This window comes from Pituophis catenifer, unplaced genomic scaffold (assembly GCF_029215685.1).
Source record: "Pituophis catenifer annectens isolate HBS135680 unplaced genomic scaffold, rPitCat1.0.hap2 SCAF_7, whole genome shotgun sequence".
Lineage (NCBI taxonomy): Eukaryota > Metazoa > Chordata > Lepidosauria > Squamata > Colubridae > Pituophis > Pituophis catenifer.
In genome coordinates, this window is record NW_027256887.1 from 60,754,581 (window position 1) to 60,780,936 (window position 26,356).

Below are 26,356 nucleotides of genomic sequence, written 5' to 3' on the forward strand. Positions count from 1 at the left end.
TCATTTTCTTGGATTTTGTTTTGTTTTGTTTTCCTTTTTTAAAAAATTAAAGTTCTGCATGTACATTTGTACAATTAAATATAGGTAGTTTTTTACTTACAACAGATCATTTAGTGACTGTTTGAAGTTACAATGGCACTGAAAAAAGGGACTTATGATTGTTTTTCACATTTACGACTGTTGCAGCATCCCCACAGATACGTGATCAAAATTCAGTTGCTTGGCAACTGGTTCTATTTATGATGGTTGCTAGGCTTGTGTGATCACCTTTTGGAACCTTCTGGCAAGCAAAGTCAGTGAAGAAACCAGGTTTACTTAGCAACCATGTTACTAACTTAACAACTCCAGTGATTCACTTAATGACTGTGGCAAGAAAGGTCATAAAATGGGGCAAAATGCACTTAACAACGGTCTTGTTAGCAATAGAAATTTTGGGCTCAGTTATGGTTGTAAGTTGAGGACTACCTATATATTTTAATCTACTTTCTAAAATTTTAAAAGTACTGAATGAATTTAAGAGTTGAGACAGTGCTCCAAAAAGGACGTTTCTGCTATAATGTTTCAAACAAATCAAAGCTGTCCATAGCTCAGTGCTTCCTGAACATGTGAACTGCAAAGGAGGTGGTATGTTTGAACAATAATTAATAATAGTTAAGATTGTGGAGCTACAAACATTAAGCAGACATTTTAAGAGTATCTTCTATTTATACAATGGCACATTCTTATTAAACCCCCATGAGAAACAGTGACAATTTATTACTTCATTGGCTGCACGTAGTTGGCAGGAAAGAGTCCAAACATTCCATGCAAACAGCCTTTCCACCAATGTTCATCAGAGTTGTCAAGGACTTCTATGACGTCTCCGGTACAGAATCCTAGCTCATCGTCCTCTGCCGCCTCAAAATCATACAAGGCCCGGACCCATTTTGGCCTCTAGCAATAAAGAGAAAGAAATGCATTAGCCACAAATACAAATCTTAGAGTTTATAGTGAAATTTGCTATCACCAAATCATAATGACCTAACTTCTTGTAATGTAGAGATGTTGTACCTTATCCACCTCATAAATTGTTCATTTCTCCACCCCCTCAATGTTTTCCCTTAAAAAAAACTCAGATTATTTTCATACCCAAGCTGCCTGTTTTGTGTTCCATATTTCTAATTTTTTAAATTTCTGATGACTGTGCCAGGATGCCCTTGTAATTTTGAGAACACAGGCAGTTACAGAAAAAGAAAAAAGTCTAAACTCTTTAGAATGACCTGAACACTAGCATGTAGATTTTGAAGGAAAAAGTATAGAAAAATCCAGAGCAGATAAAATTGAGGTGGAGTGAGTCAGTATAGTTCTGATGCTGGGAAAGAGTGGGTTAAGGAGAAAAAAACAGATTATGCCATAAGTAGGATGGATTATGGCCTACTCTATCTAAGTAGGCTAAGAAAATATAGGTGGGCCATGCTGTAGTTAAACAAGTGTGTAGAGAAAGAAAAAACAACAGTTCAGAAAAGACAGTATAAGAGCAGAGGTTTCAATAATTTCTATTAGTATAGCTTTAATGGAAGTATACAGATGCTTGGTTACTATGTACATAAATGTTTAGTCACTAGAATAATTGTAATTATATTTTACACTGGACTGTCATAATAATAAACAGTACAGAATTTAATTTCTTAGCTTTCTATGTGTCTTGCTTTATGCCTATCCATACCCACACTCTGATTCTTCTAAAGATTATAAAACATTGGCATTTTGCTTTATAGTATGTCAGTTGCAAGGCTTCTCCTAGCAAGGTGGACTGGCACTTAAGCATACAAAATGTACTGATATGTAGATTTGTTGTAAAAATAAAAACTAAGACTTTACCAAAGAATTCCAGCAGAGGGATCCACAGATTGTGGTAAAAGAAATCACAGCACACATAAAAAATAGGTAGAGCTTCAATCACTGTCATGGCTGCCAGAATGATGTTTTCCATCATTTTTGGACAGGGAAGGAGAGTAACTGATAGATTTGTTATCAGGATGCTTACGACTATAGGTAGTCATCAACCACAATTGAGCACCAAATTTCTGTTGCTAAGTGAAAAGTTTGTTAAGTGAGTTTTGCCCCACTTTACAACCTTTCTTGCCACAGTTGTTAAGTGAATCACTGCAGTTGTTAAGTTAGTAACATGGTTTTTAAGTGAATCTTGCTTCTCCATTGGCTTTGCTTATCAAAAGATCATAAAAGGTATCGGTAATCTCATAACCCTGGAACACTGCAACCATCATAAATATGAACCAGTTGCCAAGCATCCGAATTTTGATCACATGACCATGGGGATGCTGCAACAGTCATAAGCGTGAAAAACGGTCATAAGTCACTTTTTTCAGTGCCGTAACTTCAAATGGTCACTAAACGAACTGTTGTACGTCAAGGGCTACCTCTACTTGTTCTAATTAACAAAGTTAATTGACAGAAACCACAAAGTTGTCTTTAGGTTTCTTGGTTTTCATAGGTACCATAATATGTTATAAACCAAAGGTCATGATACACGCACCCAGCTACTTCTGGGTTGAAGGCTGTGCTTGTTATTTAAGAACTGTACTGGGTTCCACCAAAAGATAGTGTGTGGGATCAAGACAATAACTAAGGGAGGGATGTCCGCTATCCCCACTTTTATTTAGTTTAACACTAGAAGTCTTGCTAAATACAATACGGGACTCTAATATCTTGAAAGGTATAATGATTAGGCAAGAGGATTACAGAATAAAGGCATTTGCAGATGATCTGGTTGTTACCCTATCACAGCCAATGGAATCAATAATCCTGATGAAGGACATTATACAAGACTATGGTAAAGTTTCAGGTTTTAGATTGAATCCAAAAAAGACTAAAATGATAGTTAAAAACATGACACAAGATCGTAAACATGAGCTTGAAAGGAGGGCAGGTTTTGAGATTGTACCAAAGGTAAAATATCTAGGAGTTCAGGTTGCAGAATCAAACATGAAATTGTTTCAAAATAATTATGAGGTGTTGTGGCGAGAGGTGCAGAAAGACATGGAGACTTGGAAAAAACTGCAGCTGTCTCTACTTGGAAGAATAGCAGCAGTTAAGATGAACATTTTGCCAAGATTTCTTTTTTTGTTTCAAATGATTCCGGTGCTTAAAAGTGATAAACAATTGAAAGTTTGGCAAACTGGAGTGAATAAGTTCGTCTGGAACGAGAAAAAGCCGAGAGTGAAATTGAAAATTATGCAAGATGTTCCAGAAAGAGGAGGTCTTAAACTTCCAAACCTACAGTTATATTATGATGCAGCAGCTTTAACTTTAACAAGTGATTGGTTTGGAAGGAAAAAGACTGGAATATTGAATGCAGAAAGTTTTGATCTTGAATTTGGATGGCATGCCTACTTATTTTATGATGACAAAGTTGATAAAGTATTTAAAAGCCACATACTTAGAGACTCTTTGATGAGAGTTTGGAAGAAGCACCGATTCAAATGGGATTATAAAATACCGCTATGGCTGGATCTTGGTCATATTTTGTGGAATACAAATATAATGTCACTCGGGGGGTTTTTATACAAAGAGGTTCTTTTTACAGATGCGGGCAGATGGCAGCTGAAGACATTGCAGACACTGTTGGACGAAGGGATTAATCTAACTTGGTTACAATATAATCAATTACAATTGAGATGGAAGGAGGACCAAAAAACTGGTATTATGTTGCACGAGGAAGAATTGGTTAGACATATAAAAGAGAAAGGTCCAATGCATATCAAAAGGCTTTATAATGTTTTGTTAGAAAGGGATTCAGAAACTGAATTAGTTAAAGATTGTATGATTAAGTGGGCACAAAATTTTGAAGAACCAGTGATGTTGGAAACATGGGAAAAGATTGTTGATAGGTAAATATTGGAAAAATGAAGCCTTGCCCACTATTGAGGAATGGACTTTGAAGATGGCCAGTTTTGCAGAGATGGCGAAGATTTCAGCATACTTAAAAGATTGCTCACAAGAGACTTATGAATGGGAATGGAAAAAGTGGATAGAATATGTTCAGAACAAATATCAAACTAGAAAGTATCACATAGCTTTTATTTGAAAATAATGTATTAGAAATATTTTAATGTAATGAGGGTAAAAAGAAAAATTATAAAGGGGAGGGAGGGGTTCAAGTTTTTACACAAGTTTTATATTAAGGGTTTTTTTTATTTTTTTTTACCAGATATGAGCATAATATAGGGAAGTCCGGGGGGAGGGTAGGGTTAGGGAGGGTTAGGGAGGTTGGGAAGTTTGGGGGAGGGTGGTGGGGGGGAAAAAAGGGGTGAAAATGTAATTGTAAAACTTTTGCAATAAAAAAAAAAAGACAATAACTAAGATTGACTTTATTTACACGTAAAATGAATTAAAATAATATAATTAAAATGTATACCCATCAATTATTTAAATTACTTCAATATTGAAATTATTAAATACCTCCCATCACATTAAGTATTGCTGTTTCTTTGCCATTTTGGAAGTTCCTGAGAGCCTCTCCTAAGCTTTCCATTTTGCTTAATGTCATTTTTCTCTTCCAGTGACATACATAGAAAAATTAAATTCATCTATTTTTTTAAAAAATAAAAGTTGAGCTGTATTACCTGTCAAACTAAATTTTCTCTCTCAAAAAAAAGATGAGTGTACAGTACCTGTACTTGTTGTGCTGGATCAGTGTGTCTCCGGAACATAGATGTTGCACTTAGTTCTTTACAATCCTTTGGGCCCTTAGGCCGATCTTGAATATCCAAGCTTCTGCCATGTCTATTCTATGAAGTAAAAAAATATAACATTACCGCTATGACTATGATCCAACATGTAATTCAAATTTTCATGAACACCTATTAATATTAATAGCTATTGCAGTAAACGTAGTGATTTTTATATATTGTAGTGACAGGGTTAGTTACATTCTATTTATTGTTAGAATTATTAATAACAATATCGAATGACAGGTATTTCAAGGATAGGACAACAATTTAACCTCAACGATACCAACTTTATTTTTTAAACCAAATTGTTTAAAATGTCATATGAGTTAATATCAGGCTCAAAGAACCTAGTCCACATGCAAAAGGTTCAAAATTATTGATTTATTGCTCAAGTATATGCACACATTTTTTTTCAAACTAACATTTGCACCTGGGTTAAACTAGAGAAAGTTCAACAGCATTCAAGGGGGATTGGATTTGTTCTCTTGTAACTGCGTAGAGACTATAAATTGATTCCTTTCTTGACTCCTCCCCCTGACTTTGCAAGTCTTCTCTTACAGTTAATGCTATGAACTGTGGAGAGGGAGGCGGGCAAGGGGGAAAATGAAAGTAAGTGCTGTATCTCTTCAAGACACTGCTTCAGGGTCACCTGGCATACCAGCTGCATACCAACTTGTGCTTTGACTGTCATGAAAATATTCTGCTGGAACTTGATTGGTTACATGGGGGTGAGTAATGGGAGGAGGTCAAGGAAGGGAAAAGTTGAACTTAGGAATTTTGACACACAATTCTCAGTTCTGGCTTAATGTCAGACCTGCCACAGTTTAAACTAAATAGAAACGATCCTTTGCTCCATCTGTTGAGAAAGATATAGTTTTATTAAAAGTCAAGTGTAATGCAGTAATGCAAAGCCAGAACTGAAGCTTGTGAACGGGTGGAGCACCAGAAAGAAGGAACTCCTGAAGGTGAGCACGGAAGAGTCGAGCTTCAAAGAACACCCAGTGGAGTGTTTCTGTTGAGGTAGAAGGGTCACTGAGCAGCCAACTACTTGCACCCCCAACTGAGGCCATGACCAAGCATGTTCCACCTAAGAGAGGAGAAACTATGACCAAACCCAAGACCACGGCAAATGAAGGAGATGAAACCAAAGGTTCTCTTTATGCTTCAGCAAGGAGGAAAATGCCCCAATGAAAATCCAGAAGCTGGAGGAGGAGCATGGCAGCAGGATAACAAGCCAAGACACTCTGAATTTTATTTATATGCATCATTACTATAAACATCACAAAAATAAGATAGAAAAAATTCAAAAAGGAAATGTTCAAATGTTCAAAAATGTTTTATTTTTGAACAAAGCTCTGCATTGGCAATGTTATGCCTAAAAATTATAAAATACCTAAAGATTGAGAACCTGATTACGTTTGTATATCAGTTTGGGCCATTGTTCATCATGTCTATCCTCCTATAGAACATAAGAGATCAATAGGCATCTACTTAAAGTCTTAAAATCAGGAACCAAATGTCTAAGAAATACATGTAGAATAATTCTGAACTAAGAAACTAGCTAAGCTGAAAGGAGCTCATAGTTTATAAACACAAAAATCCATTTCTATTTATCATAAACTTTAATTAAACTTAATTTTATTTATTTAAATCAAATTGGACGCTGCCAACTCCAACTAATTCTGGGTAGTTTACAAACAGTAACAAAAAAGCCTGTACAAACCCCAGATGAGGTTATCTGGATACAATATAAACAGAAAACAAAAATAGCAAACACTCTCAAGCGGCCCCATCTATTTCACAGCAAGGCCGGGGAGAACAACCAGATCTGCAAGGCTTTTATGGGACAAAACAGACCAGCCATCAGCACAGCTTGTAGAACAAAGGTGTCATATAGTCATACTGAGGCATGCCCATCAACCCACAAACATTTATGTTCTGGATCACCCGAAGCTTCTGAATAGTTTTCTTGTAAAATACATTGCAGTAGTCAAGTCTTCAGGTGACTAGGGCATGACTGTCTGTCTGAAGGGCCTCCTGATCCAGAAGATGGAGCTGAGGGAAGCCTCCCTTGGCCATAGCTGCCACTTCTTTTCAAGCTGTAATTTCAAAAAGATCTTCAGATTGTGCATCATTCTTGAGCAGGGAAGTGCTTCTCCATCCAAGAGTATAGACGGAAAGTCCTTGGATTCCTAAAATCCACAGCTACTCAGGCTTTGTAGGATTGAATCACTCAGGTTTTTTTTTTTATTTGATTTATATGCTGCCCTTCTCTGGAGACTTAGGGCAGCTAACAATGCGTTAAGCAATAGCCTTCATACTTTTTGTATATTTAAACAAAGTCAGCTTATTGCCCACACAATCTGGGTCCTCATTTTACCTACTTTAGAAAGGATGGAAGGCTGAGTCAACCTTGAGCCTGGTGAGATTTGAACTTGCAGTAATTACAGGCAGCTGGTGTTAATAACAGTGCTTTAGTCTACTGTGCCACCAGAGCTCCCCAACCAGGCCTGTATAGTTTCCAAGTAGTCAAGAGCCTCATTTGGCCAGTCTAAAGTTAAAAGATATAACTGGGTATCATCAACATAGGGATGATGATACTGAACATCAGACCCCTCTTCTAATGGCTTCATGCAGACATTAAACAAGAACGGACAATGTTAAGGTCACCTCACATCATAGGGTCTAGGGGACAACCTTTTCTTGCTTGCTAACACTGACTGGAGCTAACCATGAAAGAAGGATGAGAGTAATCATAAAATGGTGTCCTTGCAGATGGTTTTTTTTTTTAAATTTGATTTATATGCCGCCCTTCTCCGGAGACTCAGGGCGGCTTACAATGTGCTCAGCAAGATGGTTCATAAGGATACTATGGTTAGTGGTGTTAAAAACTGCTGAAAGATTAAAAAAAACAGCAGGATGGATGCATCATCTCTATTCTGGCTCTACAAGAGGTCATCAGTAAAGGTAACCAAGGGTATCTCGGTGCCAAATCCCAACTGAAAACTGATTGAAACATATCTACTGTAGATAAGTTCATGATAGCTAATCATTTTTATTGTTATTATTGTTAAAAATTCTGAGAAACAAATCCTTCTTGATATATCACATAGAACTAGATCTATTTTTTGCCTACCACTGATCATTGTATTACCTGCTTATGATGCCAAGATGCAAAAGGATCCTCATATTTATTGGGCTCTGATGGTCTTGCATCTTTTATTGATGGATGGAGTGCTTCCTGCTCCTTTTTATATTGGTTCTTATCACATGGTTCCTGGAAAGAAACAAGTTTTCCCTGTTACACTGCATATTTATTCATAAGTAGTCCTTCCCAAAAATAATGTCCCTTGTTTTTCAAATTATATTTTTTTTGGTATGTTTTCCCAGAGTCACCAACACATGAATCTATGATTCAACAAAAAGCAACAAAGAGTAAGGTAAGAAACTGGTTTGCTATAGCATAAATTTTTGTGGACTCGAAAAGCTTTTTAAAAAGCTGTATTAATGTGACTAGTCCCATTTATCAGTAAGCAAACCATTGAGGTAACTATGCTATTTCTAGCATTTCAAGAGGCTTTCTGTGTTTTCCCTTCCAAACAAAAATCTGAGCTGCAGTTCTTCATTACTTTTTTACTTTCTAAGACATTTTTGGGACTTTGAGATCCAGAAACATTCTTGGAAATAAAATATTATATTTGAGAGTGGTGTTCTCCTTTGCAGCATATTACTTTCCCAAAGGAAAAATTCAAGGCTGCAAAAATATGTATACCCTTACATATTCTTTACGTGGAATGTCAGAACCATGAATCAAGGCAGCTTGATGGTGTCCAAGTAAAAATGTCAAGATTGAACATTGATTTTCTGGGAATCAGTCAATTGAAATGGACTGGAATGGGTCACTTCTCATCAGAGGAACAATATATCCACTGCAAACAAGAAAAATGAGAGTGACACTGGAGTAGCTGTCATTATTATTGATATTTGTTTAGGTTACAATAAAAAATGATAGCAAGATCTCAGTCTGAGTCAAAGGCAAGAAAATCAAAATGACAGTGATCCATGTCTATACTCTAACTACACATGCTAAGGGAATAGAAATTAATTCTGTGATGACATGAGAACCTTGCCCACAAGTATTTAAATAAATAGTCACACTAATTCCTGGCAACTAGAATGCTAAAGCTGGAATTAAAATAACATCTGGAAATCATGGGCAAATTTGGCTTCAGAGTATAAAGGGAAGCTGAAGATAAATAAGATTCTTTGAAGAAAATTCAATATTTATAGCAAATATTGGATGGTAGTACTTGCAACTGAATATATCCCTGTCTGGAGGATAGCATTTGACAAATCATAAAGGATTTCCCTTCTACTACTTTACCTGCTGATCTTTTCCCCTCCTTTCTTTATGTTATTCTTCTACCCCATTTCCTGTTCTACATTATGGCTTGATGAATTGTTCTTTAACTATTGGTAGCTTTCTTGTTTCATTTAAGAACATTGTTTTTACTTTGCTAAAAAAAAAAAAACCTTCCTGGATTCTTCTTTGTGCTCAAATTACCAGCTTGTGCCCCTTTTAATAAATATAATAAATATATTTATATAATATTTATATATAATATTTTCATTTGCAAGGATCACACACAGACACACCCACAGAGGGATCATTTTTTAAACCTCTGCTTTACATAAAGAAGTTACTTAAATACTAATTGACTAGAATCTTTATTCATATTATATATAACAATCACACAGAATATACTCATGTCATTTGAAGCCTGCCCTAAAATAATTTGGAAAGCTGTTTTAGGAAATGACCAGGCTGAGCCCATGGAAGGAAGAGGGGTCAAATGGATCATCAGTCTTGAGTCCTTTTGCGCCCACAAGAGATCTAAACCCAGCCCAGCTTGAATTCTGTTGACTCTTATCTACCCCCAATTTGCTTTGACTGTTAGTAGTTTAGATTCTTGTAAAAAGCTTAAGCTTGCAATAAACCTATATATTAACTTGAACTGCCTGTGTAATTTCCCACACTTGACAGCTGTATTGTGAAATATTGTGAATCCATTTGTTAAAACTTCCTTATCTGGGTTGCAAGAATTGAAATGATCATTAGTTTTGGCAACAGAAAGGTTGTTTATTTTTATTTCCATCTAGAGGCTATCTGGAGTTTTGCTACTCAAATATGGTAACCCTACATTACTATCATCTGAAATTGACAGCAAGCAGTGAGGTTTACCAAAGCAACAATAAAAATATTCAGTTTCAACTGAACTGCATATATTACAAAAAAGTATCTGCTTACAGAGTTGCATAACTATTTTATCTTTAAAATCAAATATTTGTGTATTCATAGCACATATATTTATGAATTGCTTTTTTAATTAAAAAGGAACTACTTATTTCATGTAGCAACTTGCTGCAATGTCCATATAAAACGGAAACATGTCTCAAAACACATTGTGTAATGGTTGCGTTATTTTCTTTTAAATCATGCTCTTTCCAGCACAATCCCAGAAGCTGTTTTTTTCTAAGCTCATGCACTTTATGTTTAGACATCTCTGTTAATCTTACAAACTGAGAGAGTGGCTCTACAAATTCCTACCGTGTTTTCCCGGAAGGAAGACCCTGTCTTATATTTTTTTTGAACCCTGAAATAAGCGCTTGGCCTTATTGCCATGTGCTTAAAAGCCCGATTGGGCTTATTATCAGGGGATGTCTTATTTTGGGGGAAACAGGGTACACTTTATGCCATTCTGCAAATAATGGAATTGAAGATCCCAACTTTTTGTTGATTTGGATTTCTTTAGCTTTATAAGCCTTTCAGTCATGTTTTATGCCTGATTTCACTTTGGTGCTTAAACCTGTTGGCATCCATTTATATGAATATAAGTTCATGGCTAATTACTAAAAAAGGGATTTTTATAATGCTGGTAAATAATTCAAAACCACAGAGATTTTATGTCTAAAACACTGAATAATTTCTTTTCTTTGTAATAAAAAGGTATTAAGAAAGAGAACAAAACATTAAAGCAGAATTCAGAATATGCATTCTAATTTATATTGGATTCTCTCCTAGGACTTTCTTTTTTTTTCTTTTTCTTTTAAAAAAAAGAGTTGTGTCCTGGGTAAACTTATTTACTTCATTGAATGACTGGAACCAGTCTTTCTAGCATGAGTTAAAATAATAATCTGGAATCTTTCCAAAATAACCTATTTTCGTTTTCCTTTTATGCTTTAGGAATCAGTATGCTGAAACACACGCTTTTGTTGCAAACCTCAAATCTTTCTTTGTATATTTAGGTGGATTGCTTTATGAATAAATACAAATGACGTCTTCCACTATGATTTTTTTTCCAGGTGGAAGTATACTTTGTATGTTAAGATAAAGATCAGAAACCCTTTTTTCTAAAGGTCAATTTCAGCATTCCATTATTCTTTTAATGTATTTATGAATCACTGTGTTCCTTTACTCTCTTCTGTCATATAGTATATGTGACTTCCTTCCCTTTTATTTTGCTGAAAGTTCCCATGTTGCGTAATCCTGCTACATCACATTGGTTTCCCTGGGGTTTTTTTTTTAATCTTTCATACTCAACACAAATAAATAATTGCACTCATTTATTCATTTTATCTGATTTCTATCCCATCTTTCCTTTGAAGCAGTCTAATTAAAGGAACTAACATTAACCTACAATTTTTTTTAATTCAGTTTTGTTCCACCCAGAGAATCAAAGTTGTGTTTTGTCAATCTGTATAGTCCCTGAAACTTCTTCCTGAGAATGACTTGAGATCTTCAACTACTTACTAGTGGAATGGAATGCCAAAGCAACTCCCCAGGAACAGAGAAAATTGCCTTCCCATATATGAAGTCAAGCTGTGTATCTGGCTAGTATTGTTTACTGTGACAATGGTTTTCCAGTGCTCAGACACATGTGTTTCCCATCATCAACTGCCTGAGTTTTCTAACAAGAGGTACGAAGGATTGGACCAGAAATTATCAGCATGAAATGCTGATTTGACGCAATCTGCTTACTGTAGCTCTAGAGCACGGCTGTTAAACTCGATTGCATCACGGGCCAAATCATGACGTATCGTGATGTTTTTTGCCTTTATGGAGCTGGAGTGGAGGTAGCCTGTGTGTGACTTATCCGGGCTGCGGGCCGTCAGTTTGACAGACCTGCTAGAGCAATTAATCTTTGTCTTACACCTTAGTTCTGTAGCTATTTTAAGACATTCTGTTGTATGGAAAGAATACATACAAATAATCTAGACAGTTTAGATTATACTCCTGCATCTGTCCTACAACCAGCCCCAGGCTCTCTTTCAAACTGTTCATGGGTATAAATAGTTGGTTTGTATTTCTGACAAACATATCTAACAGTAGTTGAACATAAATTCAAAGAATATTTCATGGACTAGAATCTGATACTATTTGATATAAGCTCTCATAACATACTTTTTCTGCCCCTATCATGGCTTAAATAGTCAGCCTGAATTATAATACTGCAGCCGCCCAGCCAATCTAAATGCAAGAATCTAAGTCTGAATAAATATGCATTTACAAGTAGTCCTCGACTTACAACAGATCGTTTAGTGACCATTCTAAATTACAACAACACTGAAAAAAAGTGACTTATAATCATTTTTCACATTTATGGCCATTGTAGCATGCCCATGGTCATGTGATTTACATTCAGATGCTTGACAACTGACTCAAATATATGACAGTTGCAGTGTCCCAGAGTCATGTGATCCTCTTTTGAGAACTTCTGACAAGCAAATCCAATGGGAAAACCAGATTCAATTAATAATCATGTTTCTAATTTAACAACTGCAGTGATTCACTTAACAAATGTGGCAAGAAAAGTTGTAAAAGGGGGCAAAACTCACTTAACAAATTTCTCACTTAACAACAAAAATTTTGGGCTCAGCTGTGGTAAGATTCTCCCAGTATCTCACTGTCATAGAGAACATGTGATGTTCTTTAAAAATTAGAAGCAGAATCTCAGATAAATGGAGCAAAATATTGTTATGCCTGGCTGGGAAAGATCTTTCTCTCTGTATGTGTCCAACATCTCAATTTTTGCTAAAACCTATGATTGCAAATAAATGTTTAAATACAAACATCTCTTCGACCATTCTGGTTGGAATTACTCCCAAAAGTTTGGGAGGTTCAGGAAAAGAAGCAGAAAATATTGTTTTGGGGTCCAGGCTGTCTCCTAAGAAATCAGTAAATATTTTAGGCTGAATGTACTTTAAATTTTAAACTGTTAGCAGTATGGGCAAAAATCCATTATTCTTACATCTCTATCCAGTAATTATATGCTTTATAACAGCCTGGAAGGATATATTGGATATGTTCCAGAAGATCTTAGTATTTTCTTCTTTTAATACAATAATAAGGGAGGGGCTTGTGATACTGTCATAAGATTGAGAGCTACGTTGACAGTATTCTACTAGAAGGGTCATTCATGCCAAACAAGTCTTAATGGAAGAATCAGACTAAATGTATCCATCAGCCCATTTAATATGGCAAGAAAACAGAAAAGAATCTTATACTGGATCAGTCATCACCTTGGTCAGCAAGAGTCACATTTGTCCAGACTCAAATATCACTGAACATTAATAAACAGATCAAAGGTGATTCATTACCAGGAATAAAATATTCTGGGATGCAGAACTGGAAGAGATTCAGAAAAATGGTGAAAATGGAATTCCCTCCAAAAATAGTACAACAGCAGAAGAAACTCAGATAAAAATAATTGCTAATATAAAGAAAAAAAAAACTTATATGAACTACAGAAACAATAACTAAGAGAATTAATAACCACACAATCCATACAGGCCAGCACTGACCTCCAAGATCCCTTTCCAACTCTGTTATTCTAAACTGAACGGATACCTTGAGAAGAATTAAAAGAGAAAATTATGGCACATGCAGAATTACTAGCAGAAAGACAAAGATTGCCAGCATTGAAAATCGTGTCCCCAAAAGAACTGACAGCAGTAATAAAGGATATGAATTAAATGCATGCAAGGATTAAAAAAACATATATTGAACAGACCAACCAGCTTGCCAGCTGTACAACTGTGGTGGTTATAGAAGAACTGGGTATCAGAATTAGAACACCAAAACCAAAATCATGTTCAATCTCAAAGTGGAAGATCAGACTGGAGTCCAAGATACAGAAATTAAGATCAGATGTGAGTAATTTAAAGAACACAAAAGAACTAAAATTGAAGAATGTAATGATTAAGACAAGCCTAATATAAAATATTGACTTAGCATCAGAAAAATTGAAGAAGCTTTGGAAAGCAAAAGCAACAAATAACAGCAATAGCAGGGAAAAATTGAATGCGACGAGGCATGGATCATTCAATTTAAGCAAAATCAGCTATTTAATCAAACCAGAGATGATTCTACCGAAGTATAAATGGCAAAAGAAATTCTGAAAGTGGAAAACCAAAGAAAAAGGAAACAATCCAAAATCCACGTGAAACTCAAAAAGACTATAATAAAAATGCTGGATGGAGAAAAAATGTGAAGCTAAATTTAGTAAAATTCAAATGGAAAACCTAACAATAATAGCAGAAATGGTTAAACATTAAGTGAAACTGATTAAAAACTGGATATATCCTGGAAATGATTAATTGCATTGCTTTTGACCCAAACAGCTGAGTAGCTTACATTCAATTATAGCTAAATAGCTTAATGAAGCCTTGCATAAAGGAAACATCAACAAGTGGTTAATAACTTATCTGGCAAAACTTATTTGATTCAAAAAGACTCAAAAGGGAAATGATAGATCAATAACATGCTTGCCTACAATGTTTAAATTACTCATAGGGATAATAACAGACAACATCCAATATTATTTAGGAGAAAATAACATACTTCAGGCGGAACATAAAAGAAATAAAAGAAAAAGCAGAGGTACAAATGATCAACTTCTGATTAATAAAATGATATTGGAGAATTACAAAAGGCAAAAACAAAAAAAAAAAACCCAACCCAGTTTAACTGGCTTTTGCTCTGTATTGACTATAAAATGGCATTTGATTCATTTCACATAGTTGAATCATCAAATGTTTGGAAACTGGCATCTGTACAAACATTAAGGATGTTTATGGAAAAATAATGAAGCAGTGGAAGACAGAATTATTGGAAACAAAAAGTATGGGTTTATCAACACTCTTCCAGAGTGATTTATTATCACCCTTTTTGTCATTGGTATGATTCCATTTTTATTGATTTTGAAGAAAACGAATCTTGGCTACCAAAAAATGCTAATAAAATCTCACCTTTCTTTTATATAGATGTTCTGAAATTGAAACCTTGATCTTAACTGCTCAAGAGCAAGCTATTTGTACCAATGCAAACAAGGTCAGAATGGAAAATAATTCAAAGTGCAGTGTGTGCAGAGTGTGCAAAGAAGAAACAGATCATAAACTCAGCTTGTGCAAGAAGATTGCACAAACTGATTATAAACAGCTACATAACACAGTTGACAGAATGTTTCACTGGAATATCTGTAAAAATTATCATGTGCTAGTAATGAATTATTGATGGGAACACAGAGTGGAAAAAGTAATTGACAACGAGTAGGTTAAAATATTGCGGGTTCTCTCCCCCCCCCAGATTTAACTGGTGGAAAGATGAAAATATGGATAATTGATGTAGCAATTTCCAAGAGATAGTAGAATGGAAAATAAACAATTGGAGAAGATCACAAAATATTTTTTCAAGATCTGGAAATTGAAACTGAAAGATTATGGTATAAACTGGCCATGGCAATTCCAGCAGTTACTGACATACTTGCACACCGAAAAAATCTTGGATGACACTTATAGAGTCTGTGCATTTTCAAAATTTTCATCTGTCAATTGCAGAAGGTTACACTGCTTGGATCTGCACATATACAACAGTGATACATTATTATGACATTCTAAGTTCTTGGAAAGGACTCAGTACAAATGACGGCCAACACCAGCTAAAGAATTGGCAGCTGTGACTTCACATTGTTGTGAACAAATAATAAAGACAAAGTATTACAGGGGGAACACACAAATAAAACTCACATGCAAAGCAGATAGCAACAGGCTGGCAATGGCTAAGAGCAGGAAAGTTGAAGAAAGAGACAGTGGGGCTAATTCAGGGGGGGGGTGCACAAGACCAAACCTTAAGAACAAAGCCAGAATCGAGTAGATAGCAAAAGACAGCAAATACTGCATCTTCAAAGAAACCGAAGAAGTCTAGTCTGCTGTTGCAAGATCACACAGAGTGACTACAAACGATGGCATAACGACATAGCAACAATTGTGCATTGGAATATCTGCAAGAAATATTTATTTATTATTTATAGAGCTGTGATAGCACGGTGGTTCGAATGCATTACTTCAGGATACTTCTGCTGACTGCCAGCTGCCAGCAGTTTGGCAGTTCGATTCTCAGGGGCTCAAGGTTGACTCAGTCTTCCATCCTTCTGAGGTTGGTAAAATGGGACCCAGATTGTTGGGGGCAATATACCGACTCTGTAAACCACTTAGAGAGGGCTTTAAAGCATGGTTGAATTGCCATATAAGTCTAAGTGCTATTGCTAGTATTAAGTGCTATTATTAAATTTATTTGCTGCCCATCTTGTGTCAAATAACGTTTGGTTGAAAGCAAGAACTAGTGGGACTACAAAATAGACAAAGTAATATAAAATGAAGAAGTTAAGATGCTCTGGGACTTTAGACTTCAAACAGAAAATAACATCACAGTTTTAACAATTGTTGATAAGAAAGACAAGACGTCTAGATAGTGGACATGGCAATACCTGGAAACAGCAGAATAGAAGAGAAAGAACAGGAGAAAATCACAAAATACAAAGACCTGCAAATAGATATAAAACAACTGTGGCAAAATAAAGCAAAGTTAATGCCAATAGTAAAATCCCAAAACATCTAGACATCACTTGAACACTGTTGGCATTGACAAAATCACCATCAATCAATTGAAAAAGTCAGCCTTATTTGGAACATCTTACATCTTGTGCCAATAGCTTTAACAACATCAAATGCCTAACCCAGATCCTAGGAAAAAATGTCAAATCCAAACAAACTTCTGTCTAGCTCGGCGATTAATTATCATCATTAAAAAAAAGAAAACAGAGAACAGAAGAATGACATCTTGTGATCAACATAGTGCATTACATTGACAGTTGATTTCATCAAACCAGATCCAACTTGTTAAACAATGAAAGTTTGCATTTTTTATTTTTAAAATTAAAAAGGATTCTTATTGTTTATAAATAATGCAGTTCTGGTTTAGTTCATCTCTTATCAAAATGATCTGTCTCCCAAAATGGGAAAGGAAGGCGTAAAACCTCTAGTCACATGCCTTTATACTACAAGACAAGGAGTTTGCATTATAGGATTGTTTCATTTCCCCGTTATTGCCAGCAATGCAATTTGAATGGTCAAGGCCAGTGGTGGGTTTCAACATTTTTTACTACCGGTTCTGTGGGTATGGCTTGGTGGGCATGGCATGGCTTGGTGGGCATGGCAGGGGAAGGATACCATAAAATCTCCATTCCCACCCCACTCCAGGGGAAGGATATCGTAAAATCTCCATTCCATCCCCAATCCAGGGGAAGGTTACTGCAAAATCCACATTTCCTCCTGATCAGGGGGGACTTGGGAGGCAGAGAATAGATGGGGGTGGGGCCAGTCAGAATTTTTATTACTGGTTCTCCAAACTACTCAAAATTTCTGCTACCGGTTCTCCAGAACTGGTCAGAACCTGCTGAAACCCACCTCTGGTCAAGGCCCTTTTTCTTAGAGGGAAAGAATAGCAAGCAGGGAATCTGGAAGTTGAGTTATGACAACTGGATTTCTTTTCTTATTGGTTCAAAGCAATTCACTGCTCATTTAAGTAGCTTCTTCAGCCTGAGCAAGTTGGTTGGGGGTGGCCCTATATATGTCTTCCAGGGAGATTTCATTTGTCATCTAATATGGATAGGCTCATTAGGTGAATAGGCAAAGAGTCATTGGGATGTAAATGTACCAACTCCAAAGTCCTTTACCCTAGGTGGGTCATTAAGTGTGGTGAACCTGGTGAGCCTGTGAAGATGTCTTAATCTTCCTGGAACTGATGAAAGTGCAGCATAAAAAATGGGGGACAGGTTGTATCTGAGGCCTCCACCTCTGTCGAGGAAAAGATTTTCCACTTTGGCATAAGTAGATTTCTCCAATTCTCTCTCAAACCAACTATCTTCCCTATCCAAAATGTGAACATTATTGTCCTCAAAAGAGTATCCTTTGTCTTCTAAATGAAGGTGTACCGTTTTGATTCTGATCTTGTGGTATTGCTTCTCCTGTTCCAGGCCATCCTCTTGTGTAAAGGCTGCTTGATTTCTCCAATGTAGAGCTCACTGTGCTGGATTGTATACATATCATTACTCTTCTTATGTTTTCGTGTTCACTCTTTAGGGTAGATAAGCTTCTGTCTCAATGTGTTGGTAGGCTTGAAAAACACTGCTATGTGATGTTTTCCAAATATCTATTTTAGCATCTCTGATACACTAGCTGTGTAAAGAATGACCAGATTATTCTTTTGACTCTGAGTACCAAGTCTGTCTTCCATTTTATATTGAATCCAGACACTGATTTAATAAAGACCCAATTTGGATACCCACGGGTTTTAAGAGCTGTCCTTAGGTGCCTGTTTTCCTTCTTTTGGGTCTCGCTGGAGTGTGGATATTTTCTGCCCTGTGAGGAAATGTTCTGATATGATTGGTGGGAGTCACAGCAGGTATTGGCCTCTCTGTGTGGGTTTTCTTTAGATCTCTATTTCTAGGTTGTCATAGGTCCCAGTCAATGCTGGCTGACCAAAGAGGTCATAACAACACATAGGTCTATGAAACAGCATTTTCCCTTTTGGATTTTGTGATATTTTGTTTTGCTTATTATTGCCAATGAATGTTTCTGTATTCTGCTGCCAAAGGGAGTCTGAATTTGTTGTTTGTTTCACTCAAATAGTTAACAAAATAATCTGACATATCATTTGCCTTTTTTTCAAATAGCTGTAACCACATAGTTCCTGTAATTGGTATTAATACATCATTTTTGGAACCTCCTACAATCCATTGCTTCACATAAGTATACAGAACACCAGAGTTGGAAGGGATCCTGGAGATCTTCTAGTCCAACCCTCTGCTTGAACAGGAGTTCATATACTGTTCTGGACAAATGGCTGTCCAATCTCTTCTTAAAAACCTCCAGTGATGGAGCACCCACAACTTCTGGAGGCAAGCTGTTCCACTGATTAATTGTTCTCACTCTCAGGAAATTTCTCTTTAATTCTAGGTTGGATTTCTCTTTTTAAGCTTCCATCTGTTACTTCTTGTCCTACCCTCAGGTGCTTTGGAGAATAGGCTGACCCCCTCTTCACTGTGACAGTTCTTCAAGTACTGGAAGATTGGTATCATACCTGGCCTAGTTTTTCTCTTTGTTAGACTAGACAGAACTGCTCATCATATGTTTTAGCCTCCAGTCCCCTAAACATCTTTGTTGCTCTTCTCTGAATTCTTTCTAGAGCCTCATCATCTTTTTTTGTATTGTGGTGTCCAAAACTGAATGCCACAGTCCAAGTGTCATTTAATTTAATGCCACTGGGGAGCCCTGTGTTAAGGCTTCTATAAAAAATTGAGGAAAAGAGGAAGAACCAACTAGAAACAATGGAAAAAGTTGATGGGGTGGCTAATTTCATGGCAAAAGTCACCTTACTGGCTTACAAACCTTACTGAATTACATTTTTTTCCTTCTACTCTATCATAAAAACTGACCTCTCTAAGGTTTACTTGTGATCCTTTCTTGGTTTCTTCTCTCAGAAAAATCTGTTTGTTTTTGGAGATGGAGACATTCTTGTAATACTCCACAAGTTTATTTAGTGACTGAAACTTTTCACTCCATAGAAAATAATTGCTGTTTGTGTCCTTCATCACTTTAAAATGCTGGACATCCTCTTCATGCCTGAATACCAAGGGAGAATACAAAACATTTGGCAATCCAATCTAATTTTAAAGTTGCATTATTCTATTTGTACTCTGTATTAACTTTTACAAATTGGCATGCTTTAGATGAAAAACATTATTTGAATTATTTGTGAAAATACATATAAAAATACATATAATTATTATTCTATATCATTCTTCATAAATGGGTCCAGATGGTTTATGTTTTAACATTTTAAATGCACTAAATGTATTAAAGTTATTGATGATTAAATTATTGAAAGCCTAGTAGAAAAGAAAGGTCTATAGAAGCCTAATATCTTCACACCGAATATTCCACAATCTGGGGATGATGACTGGGAAGGTCCAATCTCAAGTCACCACTAGAGGAGCTGGTGGGTCTGATTCTGGAGATGGATTAATGAGGTTATATACAAAAAAGACATTTTCTCAGGTAACTGAGGTCTAAGCTAGTTAGGATCTTAAAGGTGATAGTCAACTCCTCAATTGGTGTTGGGTAGAGAGGAAAGATCTGCTCAGAAGACTCTATTTTGTTCAGCACCTCATGGCTCTCTACTCTCTCCATTCCTCTTTATCATCTATATGAAACCACTTGGGGAAATCATCCATTAGAGCTGTGGTGGCGCAGTGGTTAGAATGCAGTACTACAGGCTATTTCTGCTGGCTGCTGGCTGCCAGCAGTTCGACAGTTTGAATCTCACTAGGCTCAAGGTTGACTCAGCCTTCCATCCTTCTAGGGTAAAATGAGGACCCAGGTTGTTGGGGACAATATGCGGATTCTCTAAAACCGCTTAAAGAGGGCTGTAAAGCACTGAAGTCAGTGGTGGGTTGCTCCCGGTTCGGTCAGGTTCTTGCGAACTGGTAGTAACGGTGGCGGGAGGCTCTGCCCACCTGCCCAGATGTCATCATGAACAATCTGCACATGTACAGAAGCTTCTGCGCATGCGCAAAAGCGTACACCGTGCTCCTGTTGCTAACCGGTAGTGGAGGTAAGTAGAACCCACCCTTGACTGAAGTGGTATATAAGTCTAAGTGCTATTGCTATTTAGCATGAGTGATGATACCCAGCTATACATCTTGCCCTCATGCCAGGTGCATTGAATTGGTTTAGATAGAGCAGAACAGATTTTTACTGAATCCTTCCAAGAAGGAGTAACTTTGGATTTATAGACCTAACAATCCCAAGGAAATACAATTTTTGACTTTGAATGAAGTTGTGTTCCCCACTCAGGTAATTTTTATTTATTTATATCCCACACTTCTTAACCACCTATCTCTCTCAGACTGACAGTTTGGATGTTGTTTATCCAATCGGTATCTGACAGGGTCTTGAAAATAGTCATTCTAGAGTGCTGCCCCCATTCTTTGGAATTGTTTCCCTTGAAGATCCAGTCTGCTCCTGTCTTCTTAAGCTTTAGGACAGCAGTCAAGATCTGATTGTTTAGTCTAATCCACTATGAAAGTATGTGGTGAATGAAAGTTGGGAGTCCAGAATTGGAAGAAAGAAAATGTACCATCTGAAGACGAGTTAATAAAAAAAATCTTGGAATGTGCCAAGATGGATAAACTGACAAAAGAACTTAAAGAAAAAGAGGATACAGAATACAATAGGACTTGGCACAAGTGGTATAAGTGGTTGGAGGGAAGGAAAAATGAAGAAGAAAATTAGGTGAGAAAAATAGAAATGTTAAAAAAGACAGAAAGGAGAGGTTAAAGTATAAAAATAGGAAATAGATATGAATGAGAGAAATATATTGTATATATATAGTAATTAAAATGTCGGGGACAAGTAGTAAATCAGAATAATATAAAGAGAAAGAAGGGGAAATTGTGAATAACAAAGAAGATCACCATGCAATAGCTGTAAAGAGAGTGCGTTTATAAATGTTGTATGTTTTGTACTGTTATATTGTGTTATAAAAATAATAATTAAAAAGAAAGAAAGAAAGAAAGTTGGGAGTCTAGCAGATGCACCTCTGCATTTTTTGTTTATTTTTGTTTATATTTGAGGGAAATACTCATTATTTTTGTGGGAACTTCATTTATTCTTCATTTTTCTGTAGTAAGTAAAACTCTGTACAAGGACTGGGGCGATCTGAATTCTAGTGTGCCTTAGGTACAAAGGCAGCTGAATGGCCTCAGGTCACACTCTCAGCCCTAAGAAGCAGCCATGATAAGCCACTTCCAAAAATGTTGCCTAAAATGATTTGACCATTCATTCCATTTTCTTAATTAAATCTTATACAAATTTATAGCAAGTTATTTGGGTAAGATTTGGACAACAGAAATCTAGACGACCACTAGATGGCAGAAAAGAATTAGACTCTGAAAAAATGATAATTTCTCTGTTGCCATTTTGTGGTCATCTTGATTTTTGCAGCTGGGTTACAGTAGCCCTCTGCTTCCACATGAGGATTTAATTATTTGACTTTGTAATGATGCTAAGATGCTTTTGTTTTTTAACTATGATTTTAAAAAGTTATAGTAGCTTGAGCTTCATACAGGTCTAAGGTTGAATGGGTAGGTTCAAACATCATATTAAGTAGAAATAAATAACATTGTAAAATGCACATCACCTTTTTAGACTTGGAAGTATGCCCTTGTTTCTGTGCATTTTATCTTTATACAAGAAAAGTCATTTATGGAAGGAAAAAGAATTGCTTCACAGTATTATTGATCATGTTTGGGAACATTTGAAAGACTTTAAAACTTAGTTCATGAAAAAAATGTTCTGTCTGAAATCCTGGAAGTTCGATCTCATAAGTTTATGAAACCATGATGATAGCTTCTTCCTTTTTGTTGTTCCTTTATATATTTTTTTGACTGACACTTGCATAACATAGCAGGGCATCAGCCAGTCTAGTGGTTAAGGCACCAGGCCAGAAAGTGGGAGACAGTGATTTTAAGACCTGCCTCAGCCATGAAAGCCAGCTGGGTGGCTTTGGGCCTGTCACACACTCTCTCAGCCCAACTCACGTTGTGGAGAAAATAGGAGGAAGGTGTGTTGGATATGTTCTCTACCTTGAGATATTTGTAAAAATAATAAAGTTTCGCAGCTTCAAACCATCCATAAACATAATTCAGTCAAGCACCTAGTTAAATATGGAATTATTGGGCAGTATTTGCTTGATGTAAAGAATCTTCATTCTCTCAAATTTTCCTTGTTGGGCCTTTCAGCTGTTCCAGTCTGAAATAGGTATAGGTAATTTCCACCCCACTGGTTTCACAAAGACAGGGGTAAATCCACTTTATCAAGCTCTATCTATTTGAAATAATAAGCCTACTAAATGTGGACTGCAAAAATCTGGAAGCTCACTAAATGGGAACAAAGACATTTTCACAGTTATCTGGTGGTTGTTTGGATTTTTGTAGTCCTGATGTGATAGCCCTAGAAGTAAGCACTGTGATCATGTATAAATCTGAATTAATAACATTACAGTATTGCCACTGATAAATTATTTACTCAGCCATTTTGACAGTGAAAAACTACTTTCTGGCATTTTCAAAAGTGTGAGTTTAGATAATAGCTTTTTATTCCTCTACAGGTACCAACCTAGAATGTTTGTGATACAATTACTCATGCTTTGTGAATGGTCTTAGTGAATTTTTATTACTATTACTACTGGGTTTGTGCCTTCAAGTCAGTTTTTAACTCCTGGAGGCCACCTGAACTAGTCCTTACAGTTTTCTTGGCAATGTTTATCAGAAGTGGCTTTCCACTGTCGCCCATATTCTCCTGGAAAAAATGGTTTCATGCCTAAGGCAGCACTAGAATTCAGAGTCTCCCAGTTTCTAGTCTGGTTGCCTTAACCACTACACCAAATTGGTTCTTGTAAATTATTTTACATGCAATGTAATGTTCATTTTCCTAGTCTGTGTTTAATCTCCACCTAAAAATTGCATTCTGCCTCTGGCAAATTAGAGAGTATCCTGCCAATACAGGATGTTTCTTGCAATAAAGGAATAAAAGTTAAATCACTATATATATTTAATATAACAAATTGAATAGAATCTATATTACATTGTCTGCAATAGATTAATGCAGGTAAATTCATGGAAAGATTTAGTTTTAAAATATTTGTAACAGCTTCCCACCTGTTTGTTTTGAACTGTTTTTCTGATTTAGGATTGTTTTGTATCTGCTTTTGGTATTTTTGGTAAAATCCTATATATCTTTACTTAAGGGAAACTCCATTGAGTGAATGACTTCTCAATAAGTAATGCATACTTACTACTCAATTAAAATGTATTGGATTTTATTAGTAAGTTTTGTAAACAGCCTTTTCCAAACTGGAAGATTAATATATTTGAAAAGCTAGATTGAAAAAACAACTGTTGCAGGTCATCCGGAGGCCATTATGATGATACCGAGCATACCTTGAAATTAACAAATGGCTTTTGCACACATGGAACATAACACTTGTTTTAAGATAACTATAAAATAAAGTCCTCTGCTTCCCAATGTCCATGTTTCCCATATGGGAGAAAGAGAGGAGGAAACTTACCTGACAGAGATAGAGAAATCTCCTGGGGAGTTCTGACTAGCTCGGACTATGAAAGCACCAACTCCTTTATCCCTGAGCATCGTCTCAGCCATGTGGCGGGATACTCTCTCTTGGAACCAGCTGTCAAAAGCAGCACATCATAAGTAACTATAATGGAAAATCAATCTGAGAGAGAGTAAGCCAGATTTTTAAAATATACAAGGATAAGAATGCCTCAAAATTCATTCTGAAACAACACAATCATCATCATCACCCACCACCACCACCATCATTATCATCCCTTTCTAATTTGTTTCTACCAATCCAGCACAAAATAATGGGAGCTCCTGTCAAAATTCAAAGTGTTTTTGCCATTCAGAATGCAAAAAAGGAAATGTGTCATACCCATCCCTCTGAATATATATCGTTATTAGAAGAAAATTAAGTCTATATGAAAAGAACTAAATAAATAATAACAGTTGACAAGGCTCATATTGATAAACCTAAATCATCCTAATGCGATAAACTAAAGGACAGGCACTTCTAAGAGAAACAACTGATCAACTTAATTTAAAATGAAGTAGATTTTATTTTGTTTTATTTTGTTTTGTTTTGACAGGAATCCCAGAGTGCCTGCAGAGCAGAAGGTCAAAAGAAAAGAGTATGCATATGGTGTCCATGTTCATTTGTACATATGAAATTAAAAAAAAACATTTGATTATCTATATTATCTATATCTATAGATATAGATACACTCACACACCCACACATGCAGTCATAAATCTATCATACAAATTTTTGAAAGAATAAGAACTTTATGCAAAACACAGAAATGACTATAAAGCCATAAGCAAAAATTTTAAAAGCAGCGCATAAGAGGAAAGAAACATTTGTACTTAAATCTAACTTATACCAACACTATTCACTGTTACTGCAAACCATCCTTGTTTCTGCTACTTCCACATCCCAATTGATAGAACACCTTTTTAAAAAAACAAGTGTTGGAACAAATGTCCATCTGGGTTCAGTTCCAAGTGGGGAGAAAGACACTGGAAACATGGAGGCTATTTGGAAAGATGGTTTAATGATGGGCAGAACCACATGGTTAGAGGTCCTGGGCAAAATGAGCACATGGGTAAGAAAGGGAGAGAGATTTATACCCTCTCTTGGGCCCCACCTTGGAGCTTCCTGTTCCTGTGTAAGAAATGTACTCTGATTGGTTGTCAGACTCCCATGGGGCCATGCAGGCAACCCAACTTTATAGGTTGTCTTGAGTCCCAGGGCTGGTTGAATCTTGCTGGGTGATGATGTAATGAAGGGGCTTTGGACAATTCCTATTATGGCTTAATGGCTTTGTCCTGGTTTGGATCTTGAGTGAAGGCTAATCCTATCATGGCTTGAGGGTGAAGGTCTTTTGTATTGTAGATAAGCTGGCCCAGCCTTTTGTCTTGTAGATAGGTTGGCACCAGTCTTTCTGGGGCTATTAGCAAAAGCGGGGGGCTGCTTTCCAAGAGCATGTTTCTCCTTTTCTCATCCAGGGAGGTATAATATTCTGCCTTTTTAATATTTCCTAGAATATTTCATTCTTCTAGGAGAGGGGTAGGTGCTAACTTCCTACAATCCCCCCCTTTTGCCTAAATATGTGGGTGGGACATATTTGTTATTGGCAAAAGATTAAAAATTGATCAGATGGGTGCTTTTAATTTTTCTGGTGTAAATTGATAAGGACAGCAGAAAAGGTTTCCTTCAGTGGCTCCCAAAAGGAGAGCTTTCAACCATGAAGGTCTAATAGCCAGGGCAAAAGTTCTGGAAAGAAATTTATAGTATCCAATTTTTTTAATGCCAATTATTTTCAGAGGTCAGATATCACTTTCTGTGAGCTTCCAGTCAGGTTTCAAGCAAGCACAAGTCCAAAAATTCTTCACAGCCATGGTTTTCCTTTAAATAACTACAGGCTGCCCATTTCCAAGGGTTGGTTACTGAACCTGCCTTAGCTCTTACTTTAGTGCATCCAGGAATTGTGAGTCCAAATTGAGGTTAGTCAGTATGAAATCCAGGTTATTTAGCATTTTAAAAATTACACATAATGAGCCCTGAGATTCCTACTCATGACACC

At 36.3% G+C, this 26,356-nt stretch overlaps 1 protein-coding gene across 1 annotated transcript in view; it reads right to left on the reverse strand.

Annotated features, from left to right (window-relative positions):
* Positions 1-756: 756 nt before the first annotated feature.
* The window catches only part of GRAP2 (GRB2 related adaptor protein 2), a 31,519-nt gene continuing 5,919 nt past the window's right edge, over positions 757-26,356 (reverse strand). Inside the window, exons 3-7 of the mRNA XM_070947252.1 lie at positions 24,262-24,381; positions 19,568-19,754; positions 7,888-8,010; positions 4,674-4,790; positions 757-933 (exon numbers count right to left, since the gene is read on the reverse strand). Coding sequence (XP_070803353.1) covers positions 757-933; positions 4,674-4,790; positions 7,888-8,010; positions 19,568-19,754; positions 24,262-24,381 — 724 coding nt within the window. The remainder of the gene's footprint in view (positions 934-4,673; positions 4,791-7,887; positions 8,011-19,567; positions 19,755-24,261; positions 24,382-26,356) is intronic.